General features: G+C 39.1%; 1 protein-coding gene across 1 annotated transcript in view; it reads right to left on the minus strand.

Annotated features, from left to right (window-relative positions):
• Positions 1-4,512: 4,512 nt before the first annotated feature.
• Positions 4,513-25,936, minus strand: part of PPP1R3A (protein phosphatase 1 regulatory subunit 3A) — a 101,959-nt gene continuing 80,535 nt past the window's right edge. The window contains exon 4 of the mRNA XM_040411173.1: positions 4,513-7,268. Within this exon, the coding sequence (XP_040267107.1) occupies positions 5,133-7,268 (2,136 nt within the window). The 3' untranslated portion in view covers positions 4,513-5,132. The remainder of the gene's footprint in view (positions 7,269-25,936) is intronic.

Genomic DNA, 25,936 nt, shown 5'->3' on the forward strand with positions numbered 1-25,936 from the left:
CTAAAAAATTTAACGGAGACCAAACGCATCCAAAGTGATGCATTCTGAACGGATCCTTATCAATTCAGAATGCATTGGAGCTTAATTGATCCGTTTTGGGCCCTGAAACGGATCTCACAAGCGGACCCAGAAATGCCAGTGTGAAAGTATCCTAAGGTTGGTGAAAGATTTGGTGATTGCAGAACTTGCAGTTCATAAATGAACTCTCCACTTGCTGCCAGCATCTGCTCTCAGAACTCAGAGTGACCACCCTATTCTTTCCCTGAAAAAAACGGAGTTTTCTACCTATTGATTCAATCTACCTAACTAAATAAGATGTCTGGCTTGTGTATGTAACTGTGAGACACATTCAAGACACATGCTCTCAGAGAGCAGTCTAAGCTCAGAATGGTGTCTCTGGCTTCTTAGCAAGCCCAATGTCTCAAGGACATGCCAAAACCCTGCCCCTGATTGGCTCACAGCCTGTCAGCCTCTGAGCCAATCAGGGCAAACCACCTCCCTCCCAAGCTCATGTGATCCTCCATCTTCATCATCCTTTTCGCCTTCTTCCCTGCCAATTTTCTCAGTAAAATGGTGATGGTAATGCTTTGCATTATTCAGTCGAAGCAAATTGCCAAAACTTTAGAAATGCTTGGCAGAAGAATTTTTATGAAAATCGCAATAATTCTGACTAGTTCAGAATCAATTTTCTTACTTCTAATATACAGTAAATGTTTTATTTTTTTTAATTTTATATGATGATGGTAATTATTTTACTTGGAAAGTGTTCATTTTTGTCATAGCATTGCATGTGCATCCTGGTCAAGGCACTTGGTGAAAGATGATTCAGCAGTTGAGCTGTTCATAATCATGGGCTACGTGCATTCTTAAAAATAGCTTGCCTCTTGTGTAGTGTAGGAGGCCAAATTTTGATGAGCAGCTCCAGGTGTCCTGCTGTCTGCATCATTCAAATGTAAAGGTCATGGCAACAGTTGCTAGTATCAGATTCCTGGCAGTCTCTGCCGTGTGATGTCTAATATTGTGGTTGAGTAATATGCTGCTGATCTCATACTTCCAGCTAGCAAAACTGACGCAACAAATCTGCATACTAATAACTATTATGAAATAGGTTTCAAGTTGTTATTTTTTATTACTATTTTACTTTTCAGTTCTGTATCATCTAGAACTGCATGCTATTTCTATCTATCTATCTATCTATCTATCTATCTATCTATCTATCTATCTATTAACTTATTTCTCTAAAATATTGTAAGTCATAGTTAAACTTGTTGCTATTGTGACAATGTGATGATGATTTGCTATGGAATGAGGGAATAAAATAATTTTGACCCCTTTTCACACTGTATCGTAATAGTAGTCATGACAGGAAGGTAGTTCCCATCATACTATTTTGGTGTAATGATAGTGTGGGCTCCGGAACTGTGGCTGTACCATCACTTGTGTGTGCTGGCTGTGTAACACAGATAGCACCCCACCTTCACTGCTGAGTCATAAGTATTGCAGTATATTATATGAGTGATCAGAGGATGGCAGGTTCAATTTCCCTAATGGTCTTAGAAAATTTTAAAAAGGTTAAAAAAAACGTGTTTTGAAAAATGAAAAAAATTGTAATAAAAAAATACAATCATCTTTTCCCTTTCCAAACACCTTTATTTTCATAAAAAAAGAAGAAAGAAGGAAAAACAAAATATGCATAGTTGGTATTACCACATTTGTAACTACCTATACAATACAAGGAAGACATTATTCACCCCGTACAGTGAACATTTTGGGGGGAAAAAATAAAAAAATCCAAAGTTGCTGTTTTTTTGTTTAAACGGTCTCCTTAAATAAATAAATAAATAAATAAAAAGTGATCAAAAATCCACAGTGGCTCCAAAAAAGCATTACTGAAAATTCATCCCACAAAAAAAATTGCTTCTATCTATCTATTGCACTCCATGATTGGGAAAGCATACAAAGAGGAATGGGAAAGGATTTTTTTTTCTAGTTTTTTTTTTATCTATCTATGTACCTCTACTTAAGCTTGACATTTCCCTGCAGGTATGTTTTTTTTTTTGTTCGAAGTAATATCTCAGTGGTCAGTTGTATTGTAAACAAGAAACTCGCACAACAGAATTTCTACCTGATTTTTTATTGAAATGTAGCATAGACAGAAATATATTTTCAAACGGCTTTTATTAAAATAAAACTAATAATTGAAACAAAGTGACAGATATATGCGGTACCAGAGCATGTTACCTTGACCAATAGCACCTAAAAGGTCATTAACAATCAGTAAAATTGGCTGGCTTGTCATGTACATTCATTTTAAGGAATGTGTAAAAGGATGTCATCCTTGAGGGCAGAATGCTATATAGTAAAACCTTTCTATACACTGAACTTTCTAAAGTACTGCACTCATATTTAGTGCAAAAATGTGTTCTAATATAGCTTGATGTTATTTTAAGTTCAATTAAGGTACCCATACACTATTTCAACCAACAGCTATTCCAACTACCCCATACCTATGCACATTTGGCACTGTCAACAAGCATGTGTGTCCGATGGGGAAGGAGAATAAGCTGTTAGCAGACTTCTCTTGTGGGGATTACCCCTAACATGAGTACAAGATTGCACATGTTAAAACCAATCTGTTCCTTCTTTTCTCTGGCATCTGCTACCTGAGGTAAATCAGGACATCCTCCTACACATTAGATGGTCATGCCAAAATTGTTGGGTTTGGCCCACTTACATCTAATGTGTATGGGTAGCTTTACACTACGTAGCACTACATAATGATGTAAGTAATAATGATTAAACACAAGTTCTTAAGAGTATGGTTAATAAGAGTAAAAATAGAATTTTCCATATTTTTTTTTTTACTTTGGTACTACTGGGAGTTTGGCTTACTTTTTTATGTTTTGGTTTTTATGGAAAATGCCCACGGTCAGCTATGCTTGTGAATGGACAGAAAAACATTGACATGCTAAGGTAAGTGTCTAGATATGTTGTTAATAATAATCAGTGATGAGCAGCAGGTGCAATATTCAAATTCACGATATTTAGCGAATATTTGGGCTAATATTTGTCATATATTCACAAATTCGTGATCTCCAGTGATTATTTTCTTGATTGCGAAAATCGACTATTGGAAAATTTGTGATACAAAAATTCACGATATGAAAATTTGCGATCAACACTACTCCTAAAGTCAATTATATTGCAGCCTTCCCATTGGCCCACAAGCAAGAAGCAGTAAGGGTTCATGGGTACTGATGAAAAAAAAATCTAGAATATTTGCGATTACAAAGATATAGCACTGTATTCTAGATATTCGCAAATTCTCAAAGTGCCAATATTCATGATAAAAATTTGCGATTACAATATTTGCGATCAACACTAATAATAATAATAATAATAATAATAATGCAACAGGTGAACTGAGAGAGATAGTTGGGTTACTAGATACATGGTCCCTCCCTGTCAAAAGTTCACAATGAATTCTTACTGCAAACACAATGGGTCTGCAGATGTTTAGATAACATTCAGTGGAAAAACTTATACTGTGTTAATTGCTCTACGACAGTGTACTCCAACTGTTGGCTTAGAGGTGACATGTCTCTCCTGCATATGGCTTCCTAGATGTTGGCATCTGCATATACTATTGTGCATTAGTGGTATCGGGGAGGGCATAGCATTAATAAAACTTGATACCAGGGTGAAAATCATTTCTATCTATCTCAGTCATGATTTCATAGGCATTTTTCCCTTTTAATACTCAGTGTAGCTCAACAGCATTTTTTTTTCTTAAACTAACCCTTGTCCTACAAATGGTTGAATGCTTTTGTTTTATAGTTGCTAACCAATATTGTAATTTTAGATGTGGGAAACCAAACAATCCCTTTTATTAAAAATAAAATATTTAGCTCCATGGTCTATATTAAAAGCAGAAACAGCAAGTTTGACATAAATCATTCTCTCACAGAAGAAAATATATCAGTAATATCGATTATATAGCAAGACACTCAGTACAAAAGGTTTTCCCATATGCCAAGATATTTTTTCTCAACCACTCTTGCCATGTACTGTACTATGTATTGTTCTATGTAAACGTTGATATTATTTGACATTGATAGTATATGGTGGATTTTGCTTAAAGGGAACCTGTTTTCAACTTTATGCTGCCCATACTTACGGCAGTATAAAGTAAAGACAGGTGAGTTGATTTTAGCGGTCTGTCATTTAAAAGTTTAAAGTAAGTGGTTGCCAAGAACCAACCTCACAATCATTGCAGACTGGGCCTGGAGAAGAGTCACGGCCACCTGAGAAGAGTCCTGGTTATTCATGAATTCCTGCCCACCTGCTGATGACTGACAGTCTTCTACCGAGTTTCCTGCCTTTCTCTCTAGGAGAGAACTGCCAATCATCAGCAGATGGGTGAGAGTGCAGGAGATTATGAATAACCAGGACTCTTCTCAAGTAGATTTGACTCTTTTCAAGGCCTGTGCTGCAATGTTTATGATGCTGGGTCTCAGCAACCACTTACTTTTAGCTCATGAGTGACACATCGCTGAAATCAGGATTTCTGTCACTATTGTATGCTGTCCTCAGTGAGGTCAGCATAAAGTTGATGACAGGTTCCCTTTAAAAAAGTAGTTAAAATGAAAAGTGAAGATGGGGTTCTCAGAACTTTAACTTGAACTTGAATGTCATCTTGTGTTTGGAATAGGTCTGCTTAAATTAACAACATGATCATGAGATCCAGGAACATGGCATCCTTTTCATTTTTATATGTACTTTTTGTAACAGCAAGGATTCTTTATAAAGTGAAATTTTAGCTGTTATCTGATTGGTTGCTATGACCAACACCTCTTTACTTTATGAACTATATGTCAGAAATAAGTACACTTTGGAAGTGTGGCATGCAGACCAGGTTGAGATTCACTTTACACATAATGCAAATATTTGATAATAAATGTCCCAGATTTTTGCAGATGTAAATACTTTGCAACTTCTGATATCACTCTCATGTGGTCCTATCTCAAATAACAATCAATTAAGAAAGCTGGTGATAAGTATGTTATTCCACTAATGTCCACTTATCACCTGACTTGATGTTCCTCAGTTAATTAAATTCCAGAGCAACAATGCTACTCCTTTCTAACTGGATTTTTATTTCTGCCTCCTTCCCAGTATAGCCAGTATAATGAGAAAAGGTAGAGTGCAAAACATACCAGGAAATCAAAATGATACATGAGGCCAGCAAACACCACAAACATTATAAAACAGAAGACCTTAGAGCTTACTTGACTCATAGTCATAGGCCCTGTGGCCATTGTGCCAGTCTGAATTTGCTGGTCAGGACATGCTGTGTCATCATGGTGATAATTCTGTGTATCCTCAAGCTTACCATCTTCTACTTCCAAGCATTGATCATCCCTTTCATCATCAGGTTCACTGATAAGAATAGATGGCCCCACATATCCCTCCTGCACATTAGCATGTGCATTATCTATGTTTTCTGTGTCCCCTGTTATAATCACGTGTGAAGCATCTGTGAAATCTAAAGTCTCCTTTTCAGCTGCTATATCATGATTGGATCCTACTTCTAGATCCTGCCCCAATGCTGTAAAACCATTACTGGATTGGGTAACTGGAACATCATGTTCTACAAGATTTTCTTCATCTATGTGAGTCAACCTGGTATCATACTGTTGTGATTCATACTGCTCTCTGGAAATATCTGCAGCACCCCCATAATGTACATGTTCTGTAGATAAATGTGATACTTTATTATTAGATACAATGTTTTCATAGATGAGCTCTATGTTCTTCCCTGACACAAATGTGACTTTTTGCGCTGACTTCTCATCAATCTCTTGCTGTGCTCTTACATTCTCAGTATCACCAATATCCATATAGGAGCCTTTGCTACCTGGTCTATCTTGAGAACTTGTTTGACTTTGACCTTTTTCTACTGTTATCTTAGCAATGATGACCTTGTTTCCCTGTGTCTGCTCCCTTGGAAGACTTCCCATTGCATGCCATTCATGAAACGTGCTCTGGGTCACATTTTCAGTTGCAGTGAATGATGGTGAGCAGTCGAGCATTGGTGATTCTTTTTCTAAATCATACACTGCATGTACAGCTCTGTCTATGAGATCTCCTGTTTCTGATACCACATTTTTCTCAGTAGCTTGTATTTTCTGTTGTACTTGATCACTGTGACTATCGTGGTCCGTAACATAGTATTGTTTGGATGAGGAAGCAGGTGTAATGTCAGAGAGTTCTTTTTCTTTCCCAGCAGAAATGTATTGTTTGTCATTTGATAGCTTGGTGACATCATCTTCATGCTTTATATCTTTGCATAGGGAAGGAGAAAGATTTGTACTTTCCATTGCTTCATTATCTCTTATGTTCCTCACTTGGCCCTCTCTGAACAGGTAAACATCACTTGAAGATGTAAAGCTACAAACCTTTTCATTTGGTTCTGTATTTTCCTTTTCAAGGACATTACCAGAAGATTTACATTCATATGAAATACTCTGAAAGTCTTCCTGCTGTGAAAATAACATGAGATGTTCTTGCCCTGTATGTTCTGTTGTTGCTGGCAGGAGTGTGTCATTTTCAATTGTTTCACTTCTACTTTTCAAACTTTGCTCATCTTTTATTCCCTTTGTGTTTTGTGTTAAAAAGTATGGCAACATAACTATGCTCTGGCTATAATTTGGATTGGCATTATCATCCAAAACTTCTGCTATCTCAGTGAACTGTGTGGTTTCAGCTTGTAGAATACATGGACTTTCTGATATTTGGAGACAGCTGTCACTTAAGGAGTCTTCATTTTGCTCTTCAGTTGATGACCACTGACATGGTTCTTCTTGTTTTACCTCATCTATAATCACTGGTGATATTATTTCTTGTCCTTTTAATTCTGAGCCATGAAAATATAAATTAGTTTCTTCAATTCCATCCAAACATTCCTGTGTTTTTGTGAGCTCTTTTCTGGACTCGTAAAGTCCAGAATTATGATCACTGCTTAATAAAGAGATAAAGTCTTTTGTTTCCTTAGATGGGATGACCTCAGTCCCAGGAAGATATTCACCAATATCATCACATTCTTCTTCCTGTTGTTTATTATAGGCTGATATACCAGAATAAGTATTCTTCAGATATTTAAGTCCTTCAAGTTGTTGCTCATTTGGGGAAATAGCTTTTTCAGAAAACCCAGAGCTGTAATTTTCTTCAGAAGAAGTGATTCTGGCATTCATGAGCCGCTGACTTAACTAGAATCGAAAAGAAAAATATAGTTGTCATTGTTATTTTTTATTCTGAATATTCACTTAAACAAATCAATTTTGGAGATACATTTTATAATGTGAATTTCCAAACTGGTGCAACCATGCTCCTGTACTTTACAAATTTGGGTAATAATCAAGGAGTTAGACACATTTTATTACTCAGGATGCAACAGTTATGTGGGGGTAGTGCACATTTCTTCACATTCACTGTTCTTCACTGACCATTGCATAACAAGCAAGTTAATGTTTATCAGTAAATCCCTATAAACGGATAAAGAGTAAATTACCTAGAATCATACCTGTCAGTATATCCCAGGCACTCTGAATGTTGCCCGTGGTGCGTGTAGGAGAGGTTTTGCAGCTCATAGGAGTAAGGGCTACATTTGCCTGGGCTTGATAGCTGAGGGAATTGAATGCACTTGGCTTAATTCAAAATAGACTGAAGCAGTATTAAAATATGTGTTAATCTAAACCTGCATGCACATATTGAGAAAGATACATTTTAAGAAACTATTTTTAAATAATTCCTGCTTGTTTGTTCATTAATTTTTCATGATAAAAATAAACATGTCAATATTTCAACATATGAGCATTTATAATGGTTTTCTTTGTACATTATTGCTACACTGTTGGATATACCAGATAGAATTAACCACAATACAAAGGTATACTTCTTGCTGAAAAAGAAAACATACTTTTCTTTTCTAGCAGTCTCAACATATTGTGCTCTAAAATCTTCTTGTCTTCAGTTTCTGGCACAATAAGAAGCTGCGTCCTATAAGCCATTTCAGCTCTCACAGGATCAAAAAGTCATAGAAAGTCTATTTTTCAATGTATGGCTTTTCCCCATTCCTTCCTCTATATCCCTGGCAACCATTAAGATTCTTCTCTTTTGCCAATTGCTCTTCAGATATCTGTATTATTGAATCTATGTACTTTTTTTTCTAGGAGCCTCAACATTTTCTGCTCCAGCCTCTTCTTGTCTTCAGTTTCTGGCACAATAAAAAAGCTACTTTTTATAAGCCATTTCAGCTTTCACAAGATCAAAATCTTAAAGTTATAGAAAGTCTGTGTTACAATGTATGGCTTCTCTCCTTTCCTCCCTATATATCCCTGGCAACCAATAATATCCTTCTCTTTTGCCAATCTGCAGATATCTGTGTTATTAAATCTTTGAAGAATAATAACATTTTGTAGTAAACAATACAAACAAATGTAACTAGGAATGTATATTCATAATATTTGGCTCTCCAGTTGTGAAAGTCCATGAAGGCCATGAAGGTTATACAATGGCCCCTTGTCTTACCATATTAATGGGTTCTGACTTGACTACTGTAAGTTGAAATGTAACTTGAGAGCATAACTCATTATAACTGATACTAGTAATTGACTTCAAAGACTCCAAAATATAAGTCCATAAGAAAAAAATTATAATATCAAAATAGTGGCTTCCTCAAACAATATGAAAATCCCAGATAACCCCTTTACGCACACAAGGAACTTTAGGGTCTTGTACAGTATATTAAACCAGGAAATATATTGCAGCTGGCCTCCCTTGGACTCCACATGAGAAACTCTTCCTAGCACAGATAGAGAGGAGGACAAGAAAAAAAAGGCACTATTAGACAACTAGTCAGGTTGGATCTTATAGCCATTCACATGTGCCACAGATCTAGACTGTCTGTGGAATTGTATATTGAATGAGGTTTCAAATTACAACAGTCCAGGAAAGACCATCGTGTGATAAAAATTTTGAAGTCCATTGAGACCATTATCATCTGAGGGATCAACAGTTTGATGGCTACTTTTAACAGCAAACTTCAGTTCTCCACACCAGGCTTTTATGTTAATTACTTGATCTCACTAATAGAGATGGCCTTGTGGTTGGCCTGGCGGTCGTTTCGCAGTGAACTTTGCTCGTTCGCGGCTCGCCGAACAGGCGAACACATGGCGATGTCCGCCGGAGGCCATATTCTTTGCATTGTGCAGAACTTTGACCCATGACACATCAATCAGGTGGGACAGGACAGCCAATTGAGACAATTCAGCACATGGACACACACCCTACCCTATAAATAAACTCTATCTGGCAGCCATTTTACATTCTGTTTTTTGCCAGTGTAGGGAGAGGTTGCTGTGTGGAGCAGGGACAGACTGTTAGTGACACCAAACGCTAGCTAATAGGGCCACAAAAGTCCTTTTAAGGACTGGTATAGGTGTGCTATTGATAGGTGTGACATACAGAGGGGTATGATATACTTATAATATACTTTCTAACATAGAAAGTATATTATAGTGCATTTGTATTGTGCAGCAGTTGTGTACGGTTCTGCTGGGATACTGCAGCTAGATAGAGAGACAAATGCTATTGGAATAACTAATTGCAACTGGTGTGATATACCTATTGCCCCCCCAAAAAAATCTGATTGAGGGGTGTGATATACCTATAATATACCACATAGAAAGTATATAGTGCATTTGTATTGTGCAGCAGTTGTGTGCGGTTCTGCTGAGATACCGCAGCTAGATAGAGGGACAAACGACATTGGAACAACTAATTGCAACTGGTGTGATATACCTGTTTGCCACTAAAAAAAAAATCTGATTGACGGGTGTGATATATCTATAATATACCTGCTAACATAGAAAGTATATTATAGTGAATTTGTATTGTGCAGCAGTTGTGTGCGGTTCTGTTGAGATACTGCAGCTATATAGAGGGACAAACGCTATTCGAATAATTAATTGCAACTGGTGTGATATACATGTTTCCCCAAAAAAAACTGATTAAGGGGTGCGATAGACCTGCTTCCACAAAATACTGATTAGGGGTGTGATACATCAGCTTCTACAGAATATTGATTGAGGGCTGTGATACACCGGCTTCCACCAAATATAGATTGAGGCCTGCGATACATCAGCTTTCACCAAATATTGATTAAAGGGTTTGATATACCAGCTTCCAGCAAATACTCATTATTGGGTTCTATATACCTGTTTCCACAAAATACTTATACAGGGTATTGATATACCGGCTTCCACCAAATATTGATTGAGGCCTGCGATACACCAGCTTCCATCAAATATTGATTAAGGGGTTTGATATACCTGCTTCCACCAAATATATATTGAGGCCTGCGATACACCAGCTTCCACCAAATATTGATTAAGGGGTTTGATTTACCGTCTTCCAGCAAATATAGATTGAGGCCTGTGATACACCAGCTTCCACCAATTATTGATTAAGGGCTTTGATTTACCAACTTCCAGCAAATACTCATTATTGGGTTCTATATACCTGTTTCCACAAAATACTTATACAGGGTATTGATATACCGTCTTCCACTAAATATTGATTGAGGCCTGCGATAAACCAGCTTCCACAAAATATTGATTAAGGGGTTTGATTTACCAGCTTCCAGCAAATACTCATTATTGGGTTCTATATACCTGTTTCCACAAAATACTGATAGAGGGGATTAATATACCAGATTCCACAAAATATTGATTGAGGTCTGCGATATACCTGCTTCCACAAATACTGCTCTTCTAAAGGGACTTTGTCACAGGATCATTTTGAAAAGGAAGAAGCAGGCCATTCTGCAGGGGTGGTAGGGGTCAAGCAGGTGCACCAGGCCGGAGTCTAAGTGGGAAGTTGGAGAAGGTGCGTGCGAATACGTCAAAGGACACACCAGAGTTGGTTGAGTGACTCACTCAGCCTTCCGCTTCTGCACCCTCCTCATCCTCTATATCAGCACCCTCCTCACTCTCTGCTGTGTGCACCCCCAAAGACACCATCACCACCATAGCCACTCCACTCAAGTCAGAGGAATTATTTTCCCATCCATTCCCAGACCTTACCGATGCGCAGCCATTCTTGGCATCGGATGAGGAAGACGAGGTAGCAATGGCCGCCACCCAGCGGTCTGACGACAGTTCCCAGATCAGCCCAAGGATGGTGGTCTCTGCTGTTGCTGTCTACTCCGAGATCTCTAATGTCAGTGGTGGTGAAGGTAATGATGATGACGTGTTGATGGGCGTCACGTGGGTGCCCGCAAGAGAGGAAGAGGAGGGGAGTTCAGAGGGAGAGATGGAGCAGCAGATATGGAGGAGAAGGAGGAAAAGCTGGCAGAACTCACAGTGCACAGGAGGCAAAAAGCAGACTGCAAATGTATCTGGAGCGAGGCATCCACCATGCATGGTCACATCTGGCGCTCCCAGGATGCTGGCACATGGCTCCGCAGTATGGACTTTTTTTTAATGTGTCAACTGCTGATAATAGTGTTGCCGTCTGCAGCCTGTGCTGTCAACGCATAACTTGCGGTAAGTCCAACACTCACCTAGGGATGACCGCTTTAAGAAGGCACCTGGCCTCTCATCACCAAGCCCAGTGGGAGCAACACCGTAAGAACCGCAAAGCCACACTCCCGGCGCTCCAGGTCTTGCCTCTTCTCCTTCTCCTCTCTCCTCCCATTTGTCCTCCACTCCACCATCCACCATGCCGTCGTCACATTCATCTGGCAAAAGGCAGGCTTCTGTGGCCCAAATGTTCAAAAAGTTTATGACTCTGGGAAACCCTCTTGTCCAACGGCTGACCGCCGGCTTGTCGGAACTGCTAGCCCATCAACTACTGTCATATAAACTGGTGGACTCGGAGGCCTTTAGACACGTGGGAAGGTACATAAATTTTACTGCCCACTGGATGAACCTTCTGACGGCCGGCAAGAATGTAACCCGTGGCACCCGTGTGGATTTGGTGTTACCGCCACGGATTGCATGCAAGCCTGCTTCTTCTCCTCCTCCTACTCCATCCTCTGTCTCCACCTCGGCTAACTCCTCCTTTTCCACTGCTACCGCCTCTTCCGCTGCACCCCCCAACTCCCCAGGACCTATTCGACGTGCCATGTGAAACATTGCCATGCTCTGCTGCGGCTGTTGTGCCTGGAAGCCAAGAGCCACACTGTTCCTGCACTCCTTTCAGCTCTGCGGTCACAGGCCGATCAGTAACTAACCCCGCTCAATTTGACAGTTTGTAAAATGGTGTGCGACAATGGTGCCAATCTGCTGAGCATGCTGAAACAGGGCAAAATGACACACGTGTCGTGCAGCGAACTTAGTCGTGCAGCGATTCATTGCCAAATACCCCAGGGTCCAGGAAGAATTACGGCAGGCCAGGAAAATCTCGAGCTATTTTGAAAGATCTTGCTGATGCACACCACTTGACCGTCAGACGTCTGATTTGTGACTGCCTGACGCGCTGGAACTCCACCTTGTATGTGCTTGATAGGCTGCTTCAGCAGAAAAGTGCCGTTAACGACTACCTCTACGAACTCTGCGGAAGGACAGGTTCTGGGGAGCTTGTTTTTTATTCACCATGCCAGTGGCTGCTCATGTGCGACGCATGCAGACTTCTGCAGCCATTTGATGAGATCACCAAACTGGTCAGTCGCAGCCAGGGTGCCATTAGTGACATCGTACCTTGCGCCTTCCTTCTGGAGCGTGCATTGCATTCCATCTGAGACAAGTCAGCAGGAGTCTGAAGAGGAGTCATAAGAGGATGGTACCTGGGGGGAGGAGGAGCAAGAAGAGCAGGCTTTAAACTTTTCTGGGATCCCTGGTGTTGTCCATGGATGGGGGGAGGAGACCGAGGACAACATTCTCCTGGGCAATGAGCAGGAACCAGGCCGCTCCACTGCTTCCAATTTAGTGCAAATGGGGGCCTTAATGCTCCAGTGTTTAAAGAGGGACCCCATACTCCAATGTACTCCAGTTGCCTGAAGTAAAATTGTTATCCAATGACCGTCCAATATTCCTCTAGTTACATAATCACTTGATGTTTTCTGTCCGGTGAATGCATAATGTTTGGGGCCTGTACTCCAGGCCTGCAGTAAAATTGATATTCAATGACCGTCTTATATGCCTCCAGCCACATAATCACTTCTTCTTTTCTGTACAGTGAATGAATAATTTTTGGGGCCTGTACTCCACTGGCCTGAAGTAAAATTGTTATCCACTGACTGTCTAATATACCTCCAGCCACATATTCACTTGATGTTTTCTGTCCGGTGAATTAATAAGTTTTGGGGCCTGTAGTCCACTGGCCTGCAGTAAAATGGATCTCCATTGACCATCTAATATACCTTCAGCCACATAATCACTTTATCTTTTCTGTACAGTGAATGCATAATTTTTGGGGCCTGTAATCTAACTGGACAACAGTAAAATTGTTATACGGTGACTGGCTAATGTGCCCCTAGCCACATTATCAATTTTTCTTTTCTGTACGGTGAATGAATAATTTTTGGGGCCTGTACTTCAATGGCCTGCAGTAAAATTGATATCCAATGACCATCTAATATACCTCCAGCCAGCCACATTATCAATTGTTCTTTTCTGTACGGTGAATGAATCATTTTTGGGGCCTGTACTTCAATGGCCTGCAGTAAAATTGATATCCAATGACCATCTAATATACCTCCAGCCACATAATCACTTGATGTTTTCTGTACGGTGAATGCCGAATGTTTGGGGCCTGTACTCCACTGGCCTGCAGTAAAATTGATATCCAATGACTGTCTAATATACCTCCAGCCACATAATCACTTGATGTTTTCTGTCCGGTGAATTAATAATTTTTGGGGCCTGTAGTCCACTGGCCTGCAGTAAAATTGATATACCTCCAGCCACATTATCACTTGAACTTTTCTGTATGGTGAATGCATAATGGTTGGGGCCTCGGAGGAATTGAACACCTGTGATGACCACATGTTATCGAATTTCAACTATTATCATTTGGGGCTTTTTCAAGAGGGTTGATTTCGTTAGCCATGTTTTTAATCCAATTTTATATTTTTAGTTCTTTTAAACATATGTATTTGACATGTATTTGTACTGGCCTGCAGTAAAATTGATATCCAATGACCGTCTAATATACCTCCAGCCACATAATCACTTGATGTTTTCTGTTCGGTGAATGCCTAATGTTTGTGGCCTGCACTCCCGTAGTCTAACATAAAAAATTTCTAGGCTCCAGCAGGGCACATTTTTGAGTGTTTCCCTTTACGACGCATAAAAATGACCCCTGATTAAAATACATATTTTTTGTGGGAATTTTTGTCATTGATTCCCCTCTGGTTTGTCACTGTCCATGTTGTGGAATGAGTTATGGGTAAGTAATTGGTGGCTGCAAATATGACTTGAAGGTTTTTCAGGTTAGCCTGCCGTTAAAGTGAATGGGGCCCACCCCTAACTTGTGGTTCTCGAACATTTGATCGTGTTCTCGCGATCGCGTTCGCAAATCGTCCCGGCTAATGTTCGTCCATCACTACTCACTAATTTGAAAAAGAACTGATGTAATTATGTGTTGGTTAGGGTGGGTTCACATCAGCATTATGGATTCCATCATGGCTTTCCGTTATAGCATGGTTATAACGGAAAATAACAGAATCCATAAGACCGAAGTCAAAATGGAAGCCTTTAAGAGGCATTCTGTTTTGATCCGTAATAATACAAGTCTATGGGAATCATAACAAATCCGTCTGGTTCCCGTTATGCAAAATGAAAAACAAAGTCCTGTCGACAGGACTTTTTTTTTCGTTATGCATAACGGAAATGGGACGTATCCGTTACGATCCCCATAGACTTCTATTATGACAGAAAGCAAAACGGAATGCCTTTTAAAGGCTTCAGTTTTGCATTCCGTCATAATACAAGTCTATGGGCAGCAGAACGGATTCATTCTGGTTTCCGTTATGCAGGACTGGACACCTGCATAATGGAAACCAGGATGGATCCATTCTGCTGCCTATAGACTTGTACAGGGAGTGCAGAATTATTAGGCAAGTTGTATTTTTGAGGATTAATTTTATTATTGAACAACAACCATGTTCTCAATGAACCCAAAAAACTCATTAATATCAAAGCTGAATATTTTTAGAAGTAGTTTTTAGTTTGTTTTTAGTTTTAGCTATTTTAGGGGGATATCTGTGTGTGCAGGTGACTATTACTGTGCATAATTATTAGGTAACTTAACAAAAAACAAATATATACCCATTTCAATTATTTATTTTTACCAGTGAAACCCATATAACATCTCAACATTCACAAATATAAATTTCTGACATTCAAAAACAAAACAAAAACAAATCAGTGACCAATATAGCCACCTTTCTTTGCAAGGACACTCAAAAGCCTGCCATCCATGGATTCTGTCAGTGTTTTGATCTGTTCACCATCAACATTGCGTGCAGCAGCAACCACAGCCTCCCAGACACTGTTCAGAGAGGTGTACTGTTTTCCCTCCTTGTAAATCTCACATTTGATGATGGACCACAGGTTCTCAATGGGGTTCAGATCAGGTGAACAAGGAGGCCATGTCATTAGATTTTCTTCTTTTATACCCTTTCTTGCCAGCCACGCTGTGGAGTACTTGGACGCGTGTGATGGAGCATTGTCCTGCATGAAAATCATGTTTTTCTTGAAGGATGCAGACTTCTTCCTGTACCACTGCTTGAAGAAGGTGTCTTCCAGAAACTGGCAGTAGGACTGGGAGTTGAGCTTGACTCCATCCTCAACCCGAAAAGGCCCCACAAGCTCATCTTTGATGATACCAGCCCAAACCAGTACTCCACCTCCACCTTGCTGGCGTCTGAGTCGGACTGGAGCTCTCTGCCCTTTACCAATCCAGCCACGGGCCCATCCATCTGGCCCATCAAGACTCACTCTCATTTCATCAGTCCATAAAACCTTAGAAAAATCAGTCTTGACGTTTCAGCTTGTGTGTCTTGTTCAGTGGTGGTCGTCTTTCAGCCTTTCTTACCTTGGCCATGTCTCTGAGTATTGCACACCTTGTGCTTTTGGGCACTCCAGTGATGTTGCAGCTCTGAAATATGGCCAAACTGGTGGCAAGTGGCATCTTGGCAGCTACACGCTTGACTTTTCTCAGTTCATGGGCAGTTATTTTGCGCCTTGGTTTTTCCACACGCTTCTTGCGACCCTGTTGACTATTTTGAATGAAACGCTTGATTGTTCGATGATCACGCTTCAGAAGCTTTGCAATTTTAAGAGTGCTGCATCCCTCTGCAAGATATCTCACTATTTTTGACTTTTCTGAGCCTGTCAAGTCCTTCTTTTGACCCATTTTGCCAAAGGAAAGGAAGTTGCCTAATAATTATGCACACCTAATATAGGGTGTTGATGTCATTAGACCACACCACTTCTCATTACAGAGATGCACATCACCTAATATGCTTAATTGGTAGTAGGCTTTCAAGTCTATACAGCTTGGAGTAAGACAACATGCATAAAGAGGATGATGTGGTCAAAATACTCATTTGCCTAATAATTCTGCACGCAGTGTATTATTACAGATCAAAACTGAATGCCTCTTAAAGGCTTCTGTTTTGACTTCCGTCATATGGATTCCGTTATTTTCCGTTATAACCATGTTATAACGGAAAGCCATAACGGAATCCATAACGCTGATGTGAACCCACCCTAAACTGCAAAAATTATGTTAAATGTAAGAGACATGTTCCTAAAATCAGGGACAGCACTGCTGCAGCCGGACACTTCCTCTGCCAGTCAGGGGAATGTCAGCTCCAGTAAGCAGGGGACCAGGAGAGCAGGGCAGGCCAGACAGGTACTGGGAGTGGGAGACTCTATTATTAGGGGTAAAAAAAGGTTAATCTGTCACAAAGACCGTGATCGCCGAACAGTGTGTTGTCTTCCTGACGCTAGAGTTCAACACATTGCGGATTAAGGTGGGGTTGGAGAAGACCCAGCGGTCATGGTCCATATAAGAACTAATGACAAAGGTAGAGGAAGGTGGAGAGTCCATAAAAATTATTTTAGGGATTTAGGTCAAAAGCTTAGGGGAAAGAACCTCAAAGGTAGTGTTTTCCGAAATATTGCCTGTACCACGAGCCACACAAAAAAGGCAGCGGGAGATTAGGGAGGTTAACAAGTGGCTCAAGAACTGGTGTAGGAAGGAGGGGTTTGGGTTCCTGGAGAACTGGGCCGACTTCTCTGTCAGCTACAGACTCTATCGTAGGCATGAGCTGCACCTCAATGGGGAAGGGGCAGCTGTGTTGGGAGGAAAGATGGCTAGAAGGTTGGAGGAGTGTTTAAACTATGGACTGGAGGGAGGGTAATTACGTTATAGGATGGGAAGATAGAGACCGGGAGCAAGGTAGTGGGACTGGGGGAGGAATGGAAGGAGGGACTAGAACAGTTCAGAAGGAAAGGTGTAGGGTACAAAATATACATAAACCTCTTAATTGTATGTATACTAATGCCAGAAGCCTGACTAATAAAACTGTGGAACTGGTATTAGTGATGTGTGAGGAGGACTATGACATAGTGGGAATAACTGAGACATGGCTGGATGATAGCTATGACTGGGCAGATAATGTACAAGGTTACAGTCTATTTGGAACGGATCATCAAAACCGGAGAGGGGGAGGGGTCTGTTTTTATGTAAAGTCCTGTCTAAAGCCCACAGTCCGAGAAGATATAAGTGAGGAACATGAACATGTGGAGTCACTGTGGGTAGAAATACATGGAGGCAAAAACAATAATAAATTACTAATAGGAGTCCACAGAAAATCTACTACTAAACAAGATAGACAAGGCGGCAAATCATAATGAGGAGGTTATTATGGGGGACTTCAACTACCCAGATATAGACAGGGAAACTGAAAGCTGTACATCTCATAAAGGAAACAAGATCTTGGCAATAACCAAAGACAATTACCTTTCCCAACTGGTTCAGAACCCGACTAGAAGGACAGCCATACTGGACTTAGTATTAACCAATAGACCTGACAGAACAACAGATGTGCAGGTTGGGGGACACCTGGAAAATAGGGACCATAAAGTAATAAACTTCCAATTATCCTTCAAATGAGCGTTTCTACAGGGAGGAACAAAAATACCAGACTTCAAAAAAGCTAACTTTAGCCAACCAAGAGAGGCCACAGGCCTAACTAACTGAGACAAAGTCCTTAAAAATAAAAGTACCGCTATAAAATGGGATATTTTTAAAAGCAACCTAAAATCTAATTGTGAGAGGTACATACCTTATGGGAATAAAAGGTTAAGGAACAAGAAGAAACCAATGTGGATAAATAGAACTGTAAAGAAGGCAATAAATGACAAAAAAAAGAAAGCATTTGAATCACTAAAACAGGAGGGTAAAGAGTAAGCACTGAAAAACTATAAGGAAAAAAAATTAATATGTAAAAAACAAATAAAAGCCGCCAAACTAGAGACCGAGAGACTAATTACCAAAGGGAGCAAAACTAACCCTAAAATGTTCTTCAATTATATAAATGGTAAAAAGTATAAATCTGAAGGTGTCGGCCCTCTACAGAGCAATGAGGGGGGAGTTGCAGAGAGCGACGAGGAGAAAGCAAAGCTATTAAATATTTTTTTCTCCACTGTATTCACTGAGGAAAATAAACTGTCAGATGAAATGCAGAATGTAAAAGTAAATTCCCCATTAAAAGTGCCCTGTCTGACCCAGGAAAAAGTACAACAGCGACTTAATGGTACACACTCAGATTGGGTCACTGTCACTAGCGGAGTACTTCAGGGGTTAGTATTGGGCTCTATTCTCTTCAATATATTTATTAATGATCTTGTAGAAGGCTTGCACAGTAAAATATCCATTTTTGCAGATAACACTAAACTGTGTAAAGTAATTAACACTGAAGAGGACACTATACCGCTAATGATGGATCTGGATAGATTAGAGGCTTGGGCAGAGAAGTGGCAGAAGAGGTTTAACACTGACAAATGTAAGGTTATGCACATGGGAAGAAATAATGCAAATCATACATATTAAATGTTAAAACACTGGGTAACACTGACATTGAAAAGGATCTAGGAATTTTAATAAACAGCAAACTAAGCAGTAAAAACCAGTGTCAGACAGCTGCTGCCAAGGGCAATAAGTTAATGGGTTGCATCAAAATGGGCATAGATGCCCGTGATGAGAACATAGTCCTACCACTTTCCAAATCACTAGTCAGACCACACATGGAGTACTGTGTACAGTTCTGGGCTCCTGTGAACAAGGCAGACATAGCAGAGCTGGAGAGGGTTCAGAGGACGGCATCTTAAGTGATAACTGGAATGGGGCAACTACAGTATCCTGAAAGATTATCTACATTAGGGTTATTCACTTTAGAAAAAAGACGACTGAGAGGAGATCTAATTACTATGTATAAATATATCAGGGGGCAGTAAAGAGATCTCTCCCATCATCTATTTATCCCCAGGACTGTGACTGTGACAAGAGGACACCCTCTGCGTCTGGAGGAAAGAAGGTTTGTACACAAACATAGAAGAGGATTCTTTACAGTAAGAGCAGTGAGACTATGGAACTCTCTGTCTGAGGAGGTGGGGATGGTAAGTACAATAAAAGAATTCAAGAGGGGCTTGGATGAATTTCTGGAGTGTAATAATATTACAGGCTATAGCTACTAGAGAGGGGTCGTTGATCCACGGAGTTATTCTGATTGCCTTATTGGAGTCGGGAAGGAATTATTCCCCCCTTACGTGGGGAAAATTGGCTTGTACCTCACAGTTTTTTTTTTTGCCTTCTTCTAGATCAACTTGCAGGATAACAGGCCAAACTGGATGGACAAATGTCTTTTTTCGGCCTTATATACTATTTTACTACTATATTACTATAAAAAGGTGTATAATTTGTAATGTATAACTTTAACAAAAAGTGTAAGTCTCTTTTTGCCTGTTCACTGGGGAGGGGGTGGGGTTTTATGTATAATATAGTAATAGAGTAATGAGCGAGCACTCATACACTTGGCAACCAAATTGACATGTGCAGAAAATATTTATTATATCCCCATAAAATACAAGTAATAAAATTTATAAGAACAATGTAGCAATAATATACAACATTACAATCTGCACATGTCAATTTGGTTGCCAAGTGTATGAGTGCTCGCTCATTACTCTATTACTCTATTACTACATTTGCCTTTAAGAGAGGGTGGGGTGATTCCCTCTATATGAGCTTGCAGCACCATACCTTAACTACTTGCTAGTGAGCCACCACAACCTACCACTGTTTTATGTATAATATGTATAATGACTGGTATAACATGTGAAGTGTTCATCTAGTGTACTACAGATATATGTAACAATATAACAATTATAGACATTTTTACAGTAAATCTTCCATATGTGAAGAAAGTCTTTACTATGTTGATGATGAGAATGAATTCCTTCTATGAACAAATAATGTCCTCTATGGTGCCTCTTGGAATTGTACTAATTCTATTTATTGATCCTACATATATTTATGCTTATTAATATAATCACCCATAAGCCATTTTCTTTAGGTGGACAAGGCCAAATTCTTCTTTAAGCTGTTTTGGTGAGAGAGAATCCTAAACAAGTGATTTATACACAAGCAATACTATATTTGAGTCACAATTTGATCAAATTTTTTATGCACACTAAAATTATATTTTCGTTTGTAGCTGCTACTCTATATTATATAGATCTGTTTGTACATACAATACATTGTTTAGTATCCTGAAAAAAAATTAAGTGGTAAATAAATCATACGTATTTGCTGACCTTTTAGAAAAGACTATGGTGGACCCCCCCAAAAAAATAATAATGAAAAACTGCAATTTTTAGCTGATATTTAATATCTACAAAGTAACTGCAGTAGGTTTAAGCAGTATGATCTCAAGTACTGTAATACTTCATTGTACATTAAGAAGACAAAGAAAATATTTTCATAAACTTTTGTTCATCTGTAGCTCCTATATAAAGATATGATACAATGATTAAATGACCTTGCCCACTGGAAATATAAATAGAATATTATGAATGTATCTCTATATAAATACTTGGATCAACATTATTTTATTAGATATATATATTTAAAAAAAAAAACTATAAAGTAGAAGCCAATTTTCCTTATTTTAAGGGAAAAATTCCTTCCCGACTCCAATCAGGCAATCAGAATAACTCCCTGGATCAACGTCCTTTCTCTAGAAATCTTAAACAAAAAGGTGAATGAAAAAAATAATAATAATATGATACTAAAACCAATAATAAAATAACCCATTGTCATTGCATATTTTATATTGAAACAGTACATTCAAAAGCTTCAAGTAAGATTTTAAATATTTTCTCTATAGAGTTATTTGCCAACCTTACTATTCCTTTGGTATGTTGCTATGTCTGATGGTCTTTCAGAGAAACTAGGTACAACTGAATCTATAAATTTATTAGCAAATTCTTACATTTGTAGGGAGTCACAATAAAATAAATTTAATTTGTTTTGAACATATCTTTTCCTGTGCTTCTAATCTAAAACTTCATCAGACTATTTAATAATGTAATATAACACCACATAGATCATGCTATTGAAATAAGGAATAAATGAGTGATTTATTATGGACCATATAACCATGTACTATATTTAATAGAGAATTACATTTAAGAACACTTAATGTGGAGAAAACTGTAATGCTTTTTGAATATGGTGTGACACACTCTCCAATAAGTTAATAAAATAAGTTAAAAATGATGAACAGATACATTTATTTTAAGAAGTCACATTAGCAATGCCTTATTTATTCAGTTTATTGTATTAGCTCTTGTCTGTATTGGATTTATCAGCAGTATCGGTATTTGACCAATCATTTTACTTTCACATATTCAATCTACTTTGTCTGTATTGGTGTTTTAATATATTGAATACTTTACAGATATTCATGAGTATCATTGCTGATTCCACATTCCTGCTTTTGCCAATGTGTTGCCATAATTTTAGGAAGTTTTGCAATCCCCAATTTTTCGCTCTCTTTTTTTTATTAGCTATTGTTGCTATTCTGTATTGAGGTAGTTAATTTTGTCATTCCAGTGGAAAGCCTCCAATCATTTCGGTCTTTTTTCCCTCAAATGTCAGAACCATCATTTCGATCTCAACTTTATGCGTATGTACTGTATATTGATAGCGTCTTTCAAATCAATTAAAAAGAGGCTCAATGTCCCCATACTTCTCCATGCAATTTTTATGTGGAAGCCCACTACAACTTATCGTGTGAGTATGTTTTCAGGAAACTCTCAGCCAACTATAAATAGCAAACTATCACTCAAAGAAAAGTGAGTGTGTTAATGTATCTGCAAATTCTGTTTTAATGACCTTCTGCCAACTAGTACTCAAATGCATTTGAGCTTTTCAGTGATGCCAACTGTCAGGATTTAACAGTGAAATGCCTGTGTTTTTTTATATTCATAACTGACATTTGCATGATCTCGGTAATTATATGCAAATCTTACAATTTCTTCTTTTTCTAACGTAAGGTTCATGTTACTTGTCAACTGCTCAGCTGTCTAGTGAGCTAATGCCTGTGGGTTTCAACCATGCTAGATGGCTGTATTTCAAGGTCTTATACTGTTTCATTGTTTAAGTCATTAAAGCGTTAGAAGTACAAATCTAAATTACAAATATCTAAAGAATATACCTCTAGAAAATGAAATGAGATGGTCAAAATTTCTTTTATTACCTTATCTGAACCATTTACGCTACATAAAATATACTGATAACTTCCTTTGGCAAAGTAACATGACAGTGTATCTGATTATCATTTGCATTAACAGAGGTAAAAATGGAGTAGGACACATCTGATTATAAAACATTTAATCCAAGTTAAATTAAAACTCACTTATTTATGCTTCTCAATAGGTATTCATTAGTTAAAATGGGAGCAAATGTGTATTACCATTTCATTTGATCAAAATCATAAACTCAGTAAGAAAAGGAGAAAAGGTGTGGAGTTTTACAATAGAAGGCAGCATCATGCACCATGGCAAATATTCATACAAAATTATTATTTTGTATTTTTTGTCCGTACCATTCTACACTGTGTTTACACTATTAAAATGATTGTCCAGTTTTGAGAAGAATTCAGTAAACACTGAGGAAAAGGCTACAATAAAGAAGTGAGCTGTACACCTATCTTACTCTGATAGAATATCCTAGTGATATGTTATCAAAATCTCAGATTAGACAACCCCTTTAAAGAGCCTGTCCGGGCTACAACCCAACAACCCCAATGGTGTTAGCCCGTACCCATTTTAAGAAATAAATCTCACCTGTCTGCACTCCCAATGTTCCTGCACCTCAATCCTGTCCTTTGTCTAGGCAGTCACATGATCTAGAATGACACATCACTGCTATATTGACCAGCAGCAGGGAATAGGATAGTGGCATGTGAATAATGGGACAGTTGAGCACTAAAGTGCTTAGGGCAGCATGAACTCCAAATACAGTTGCAAGAAAAAGTATGTGAACCCTTTGGAATTATATGGATTTCTGCACAAATTGGTCATAAACTGTGATCTGATCTTCATCTAAGTCACAACAATAGACAATCACAGTCTGCTTAAACTAATAACACACAAATAATTAAATGTTACCATGTTTTTATTGAACACACCATGTGAACATTCACAGTGTAGGTGGAAATAGTATGTGAATCCTTGGATTTAATAACTGGTTGAACCTCCTGTGGCAGCAATAACTTCAACCAAACGTTTCCTGCATTTGCAGATCAGACGTGCACAAGGTTCAGGAGTAATTCTTGACCATTCCTCTTTACAGAACTGTTTCAGTTCAGCAATATTCTTGGGATGTCTGGTGTAAATCGCTTTCTTGAGGTCATGCCACAGCATCTCAAATCGGGTTGAGGTCAGAACTCTGACTGGGCCACTCCAGAAGGCGTATTTTCTTCTGTTCAAGCCATTCTGTTGTTGATTTACTTCTCTGCTTTGGGTCGTTGTCCTGTTGCAACACCCATCTTCTGTTGAGCTTCAGCTGGTGGACAGATGGCCTTAAGTTCTCCTTTAAAATGTCTTGATAAACTTGGGAATTCATTTTTCCTTCGATGGTAGCAATCCGTCCAGGCCCTGACGCAGCAAAGCAGCCCCAAACCATGATGCCCCCACCACCATACTACACAGTTGGGATGAGGTTTTGATGTTGGTGTGCTGTGCCTTTTTTTTCCTCCACACATAGTGTTGTGTGTTTCTTTCAAACAACTCAACTTTGGTTTTATCTGTCCACAGAATATTTTGCCAGTACTGCTGTGGAACATCCAGGTGCTCTTGTGCAAACTGTAAATATGCAGCAATGGTTTTTTTTGGACAGCAGTGGCTTTCTCTGTGGTATCCTCCCATGAAATCCATTCTTTTTTAGTGTTTTACATATCGTAGATTCGCTAACAGGGATGTTAGCATGTGCCAGAGACTTTGTAAGTCTTTAGCTGACACTCTAGGATTCTTCTTCACCTCATTGAGCAGTCTGCGCTGTGCTCTTGCAGTCATCTTTACAGGATGGCCACTCCTAGGGAGAGCAGCAGCAGTGCTGAACTTTCTCCATTTATAGACAATTTGTCTTACCGTGATGTACAGCAAGGCTTTTAGAGATACTTTTAGAACCCTTTCCAGCTTTATGCAAGTCAACAATTCTTAATCGTAGGTCTTCTGAGAGCTCTTTTGTGCGAGGCATCATTCACATCAGGCAATGCTTCTTGTGAAAAGCAAACCCAGAACTGGTGTGTGTTTTTTTATAGGGCAGGGCAGCTGTAACCAACACCTCCAATCTCATCTCATTGATTGAACTCCAGTTGGCTGACACCTCACTCCAATTAGCTCTTGGAGATGTCATTAGTCTAGGGGTTCACATACTTTTTCCACCTGCACTGTGAATGTTTACATGGTGTGTTCAATAAAAACATGGTAACATTTAATTCTTTGTGTGTTATTATTTTGAGCAGACTGTGATTGTCTATTGTTGTGACTTAGATGAAGATCAGATCACATTTTATGACCAATTTGTGCAGAAATCCATATAATTCCAAAGGGTTCACATACTTTTATTGCAACTGTATGAACCTTAATATAGGCCATAGGCATTCAAACATAAATATTGGTACCAGAGCTCTATTGCAGCACATGAGGTGACATCAGCAGATCATGTGGGAAAATAGAACTGGCCAGATTCCGTATTAGAACAGGTCTGTTCTCCTGGTCTTGTTTTTGGCAGCCAGGCCGCATCTCCAAGCAGTACAGAGCCCTTGCCCTTGCCATCATCATCAGCTGCTTCTTATCCTGCTCAGACTCCTCCTTCTTGTCATATGCTCCATCGTGAAATGGAATGTGTGGCCATGAGAAAACTATTCTTGAGCATAAATTAGCATGTGTGCTAGCTGACCTTCCACCTGGCCAAGTTATGGTACAGTTGCTGCCATACTACTTAATTGTGGTAAATGTGGCCCAGCTCCATTCTTCAACCCAAATTTTATTTTGTTCTATAATTTCTACTTCTGGCCAAAATTGTCTCTTTTTTTAAAATGACCAGATCCAGTGGGAAAATAGAACTAGAACAAGTCTTCTCCCGGTCTTCTTTGTGGAAACCAGTCTGCATCCACAACCAGTACAGTGTCCTTGTCATTGTCCTCATCAATTACTTTTTCTCCTGCTCAGACTCCTCCGCCTCTGATTTGTTGTCAGTCATCAATAAAGAGTAACCAGAACAAAAACTCTATTCACTCCACAATCCAGTTGTGAGCAAGCTAAACTTTTACCTGGCCAAGTTTCCGAAG

The sequence above is a fragment of the Bufo bufo genome, chromosome 1 (genome assembly GCF_905171765.1).
Source record: "Bufo bufo chromosome 1, aBufBuf1.1, whole genome shotgun sequence".
Lineage (NCBI taxonomy): Eukaryota > Metazoa > Chordata > Amphibia > Anura > Bufonidae > Bufo > Bufo bufo.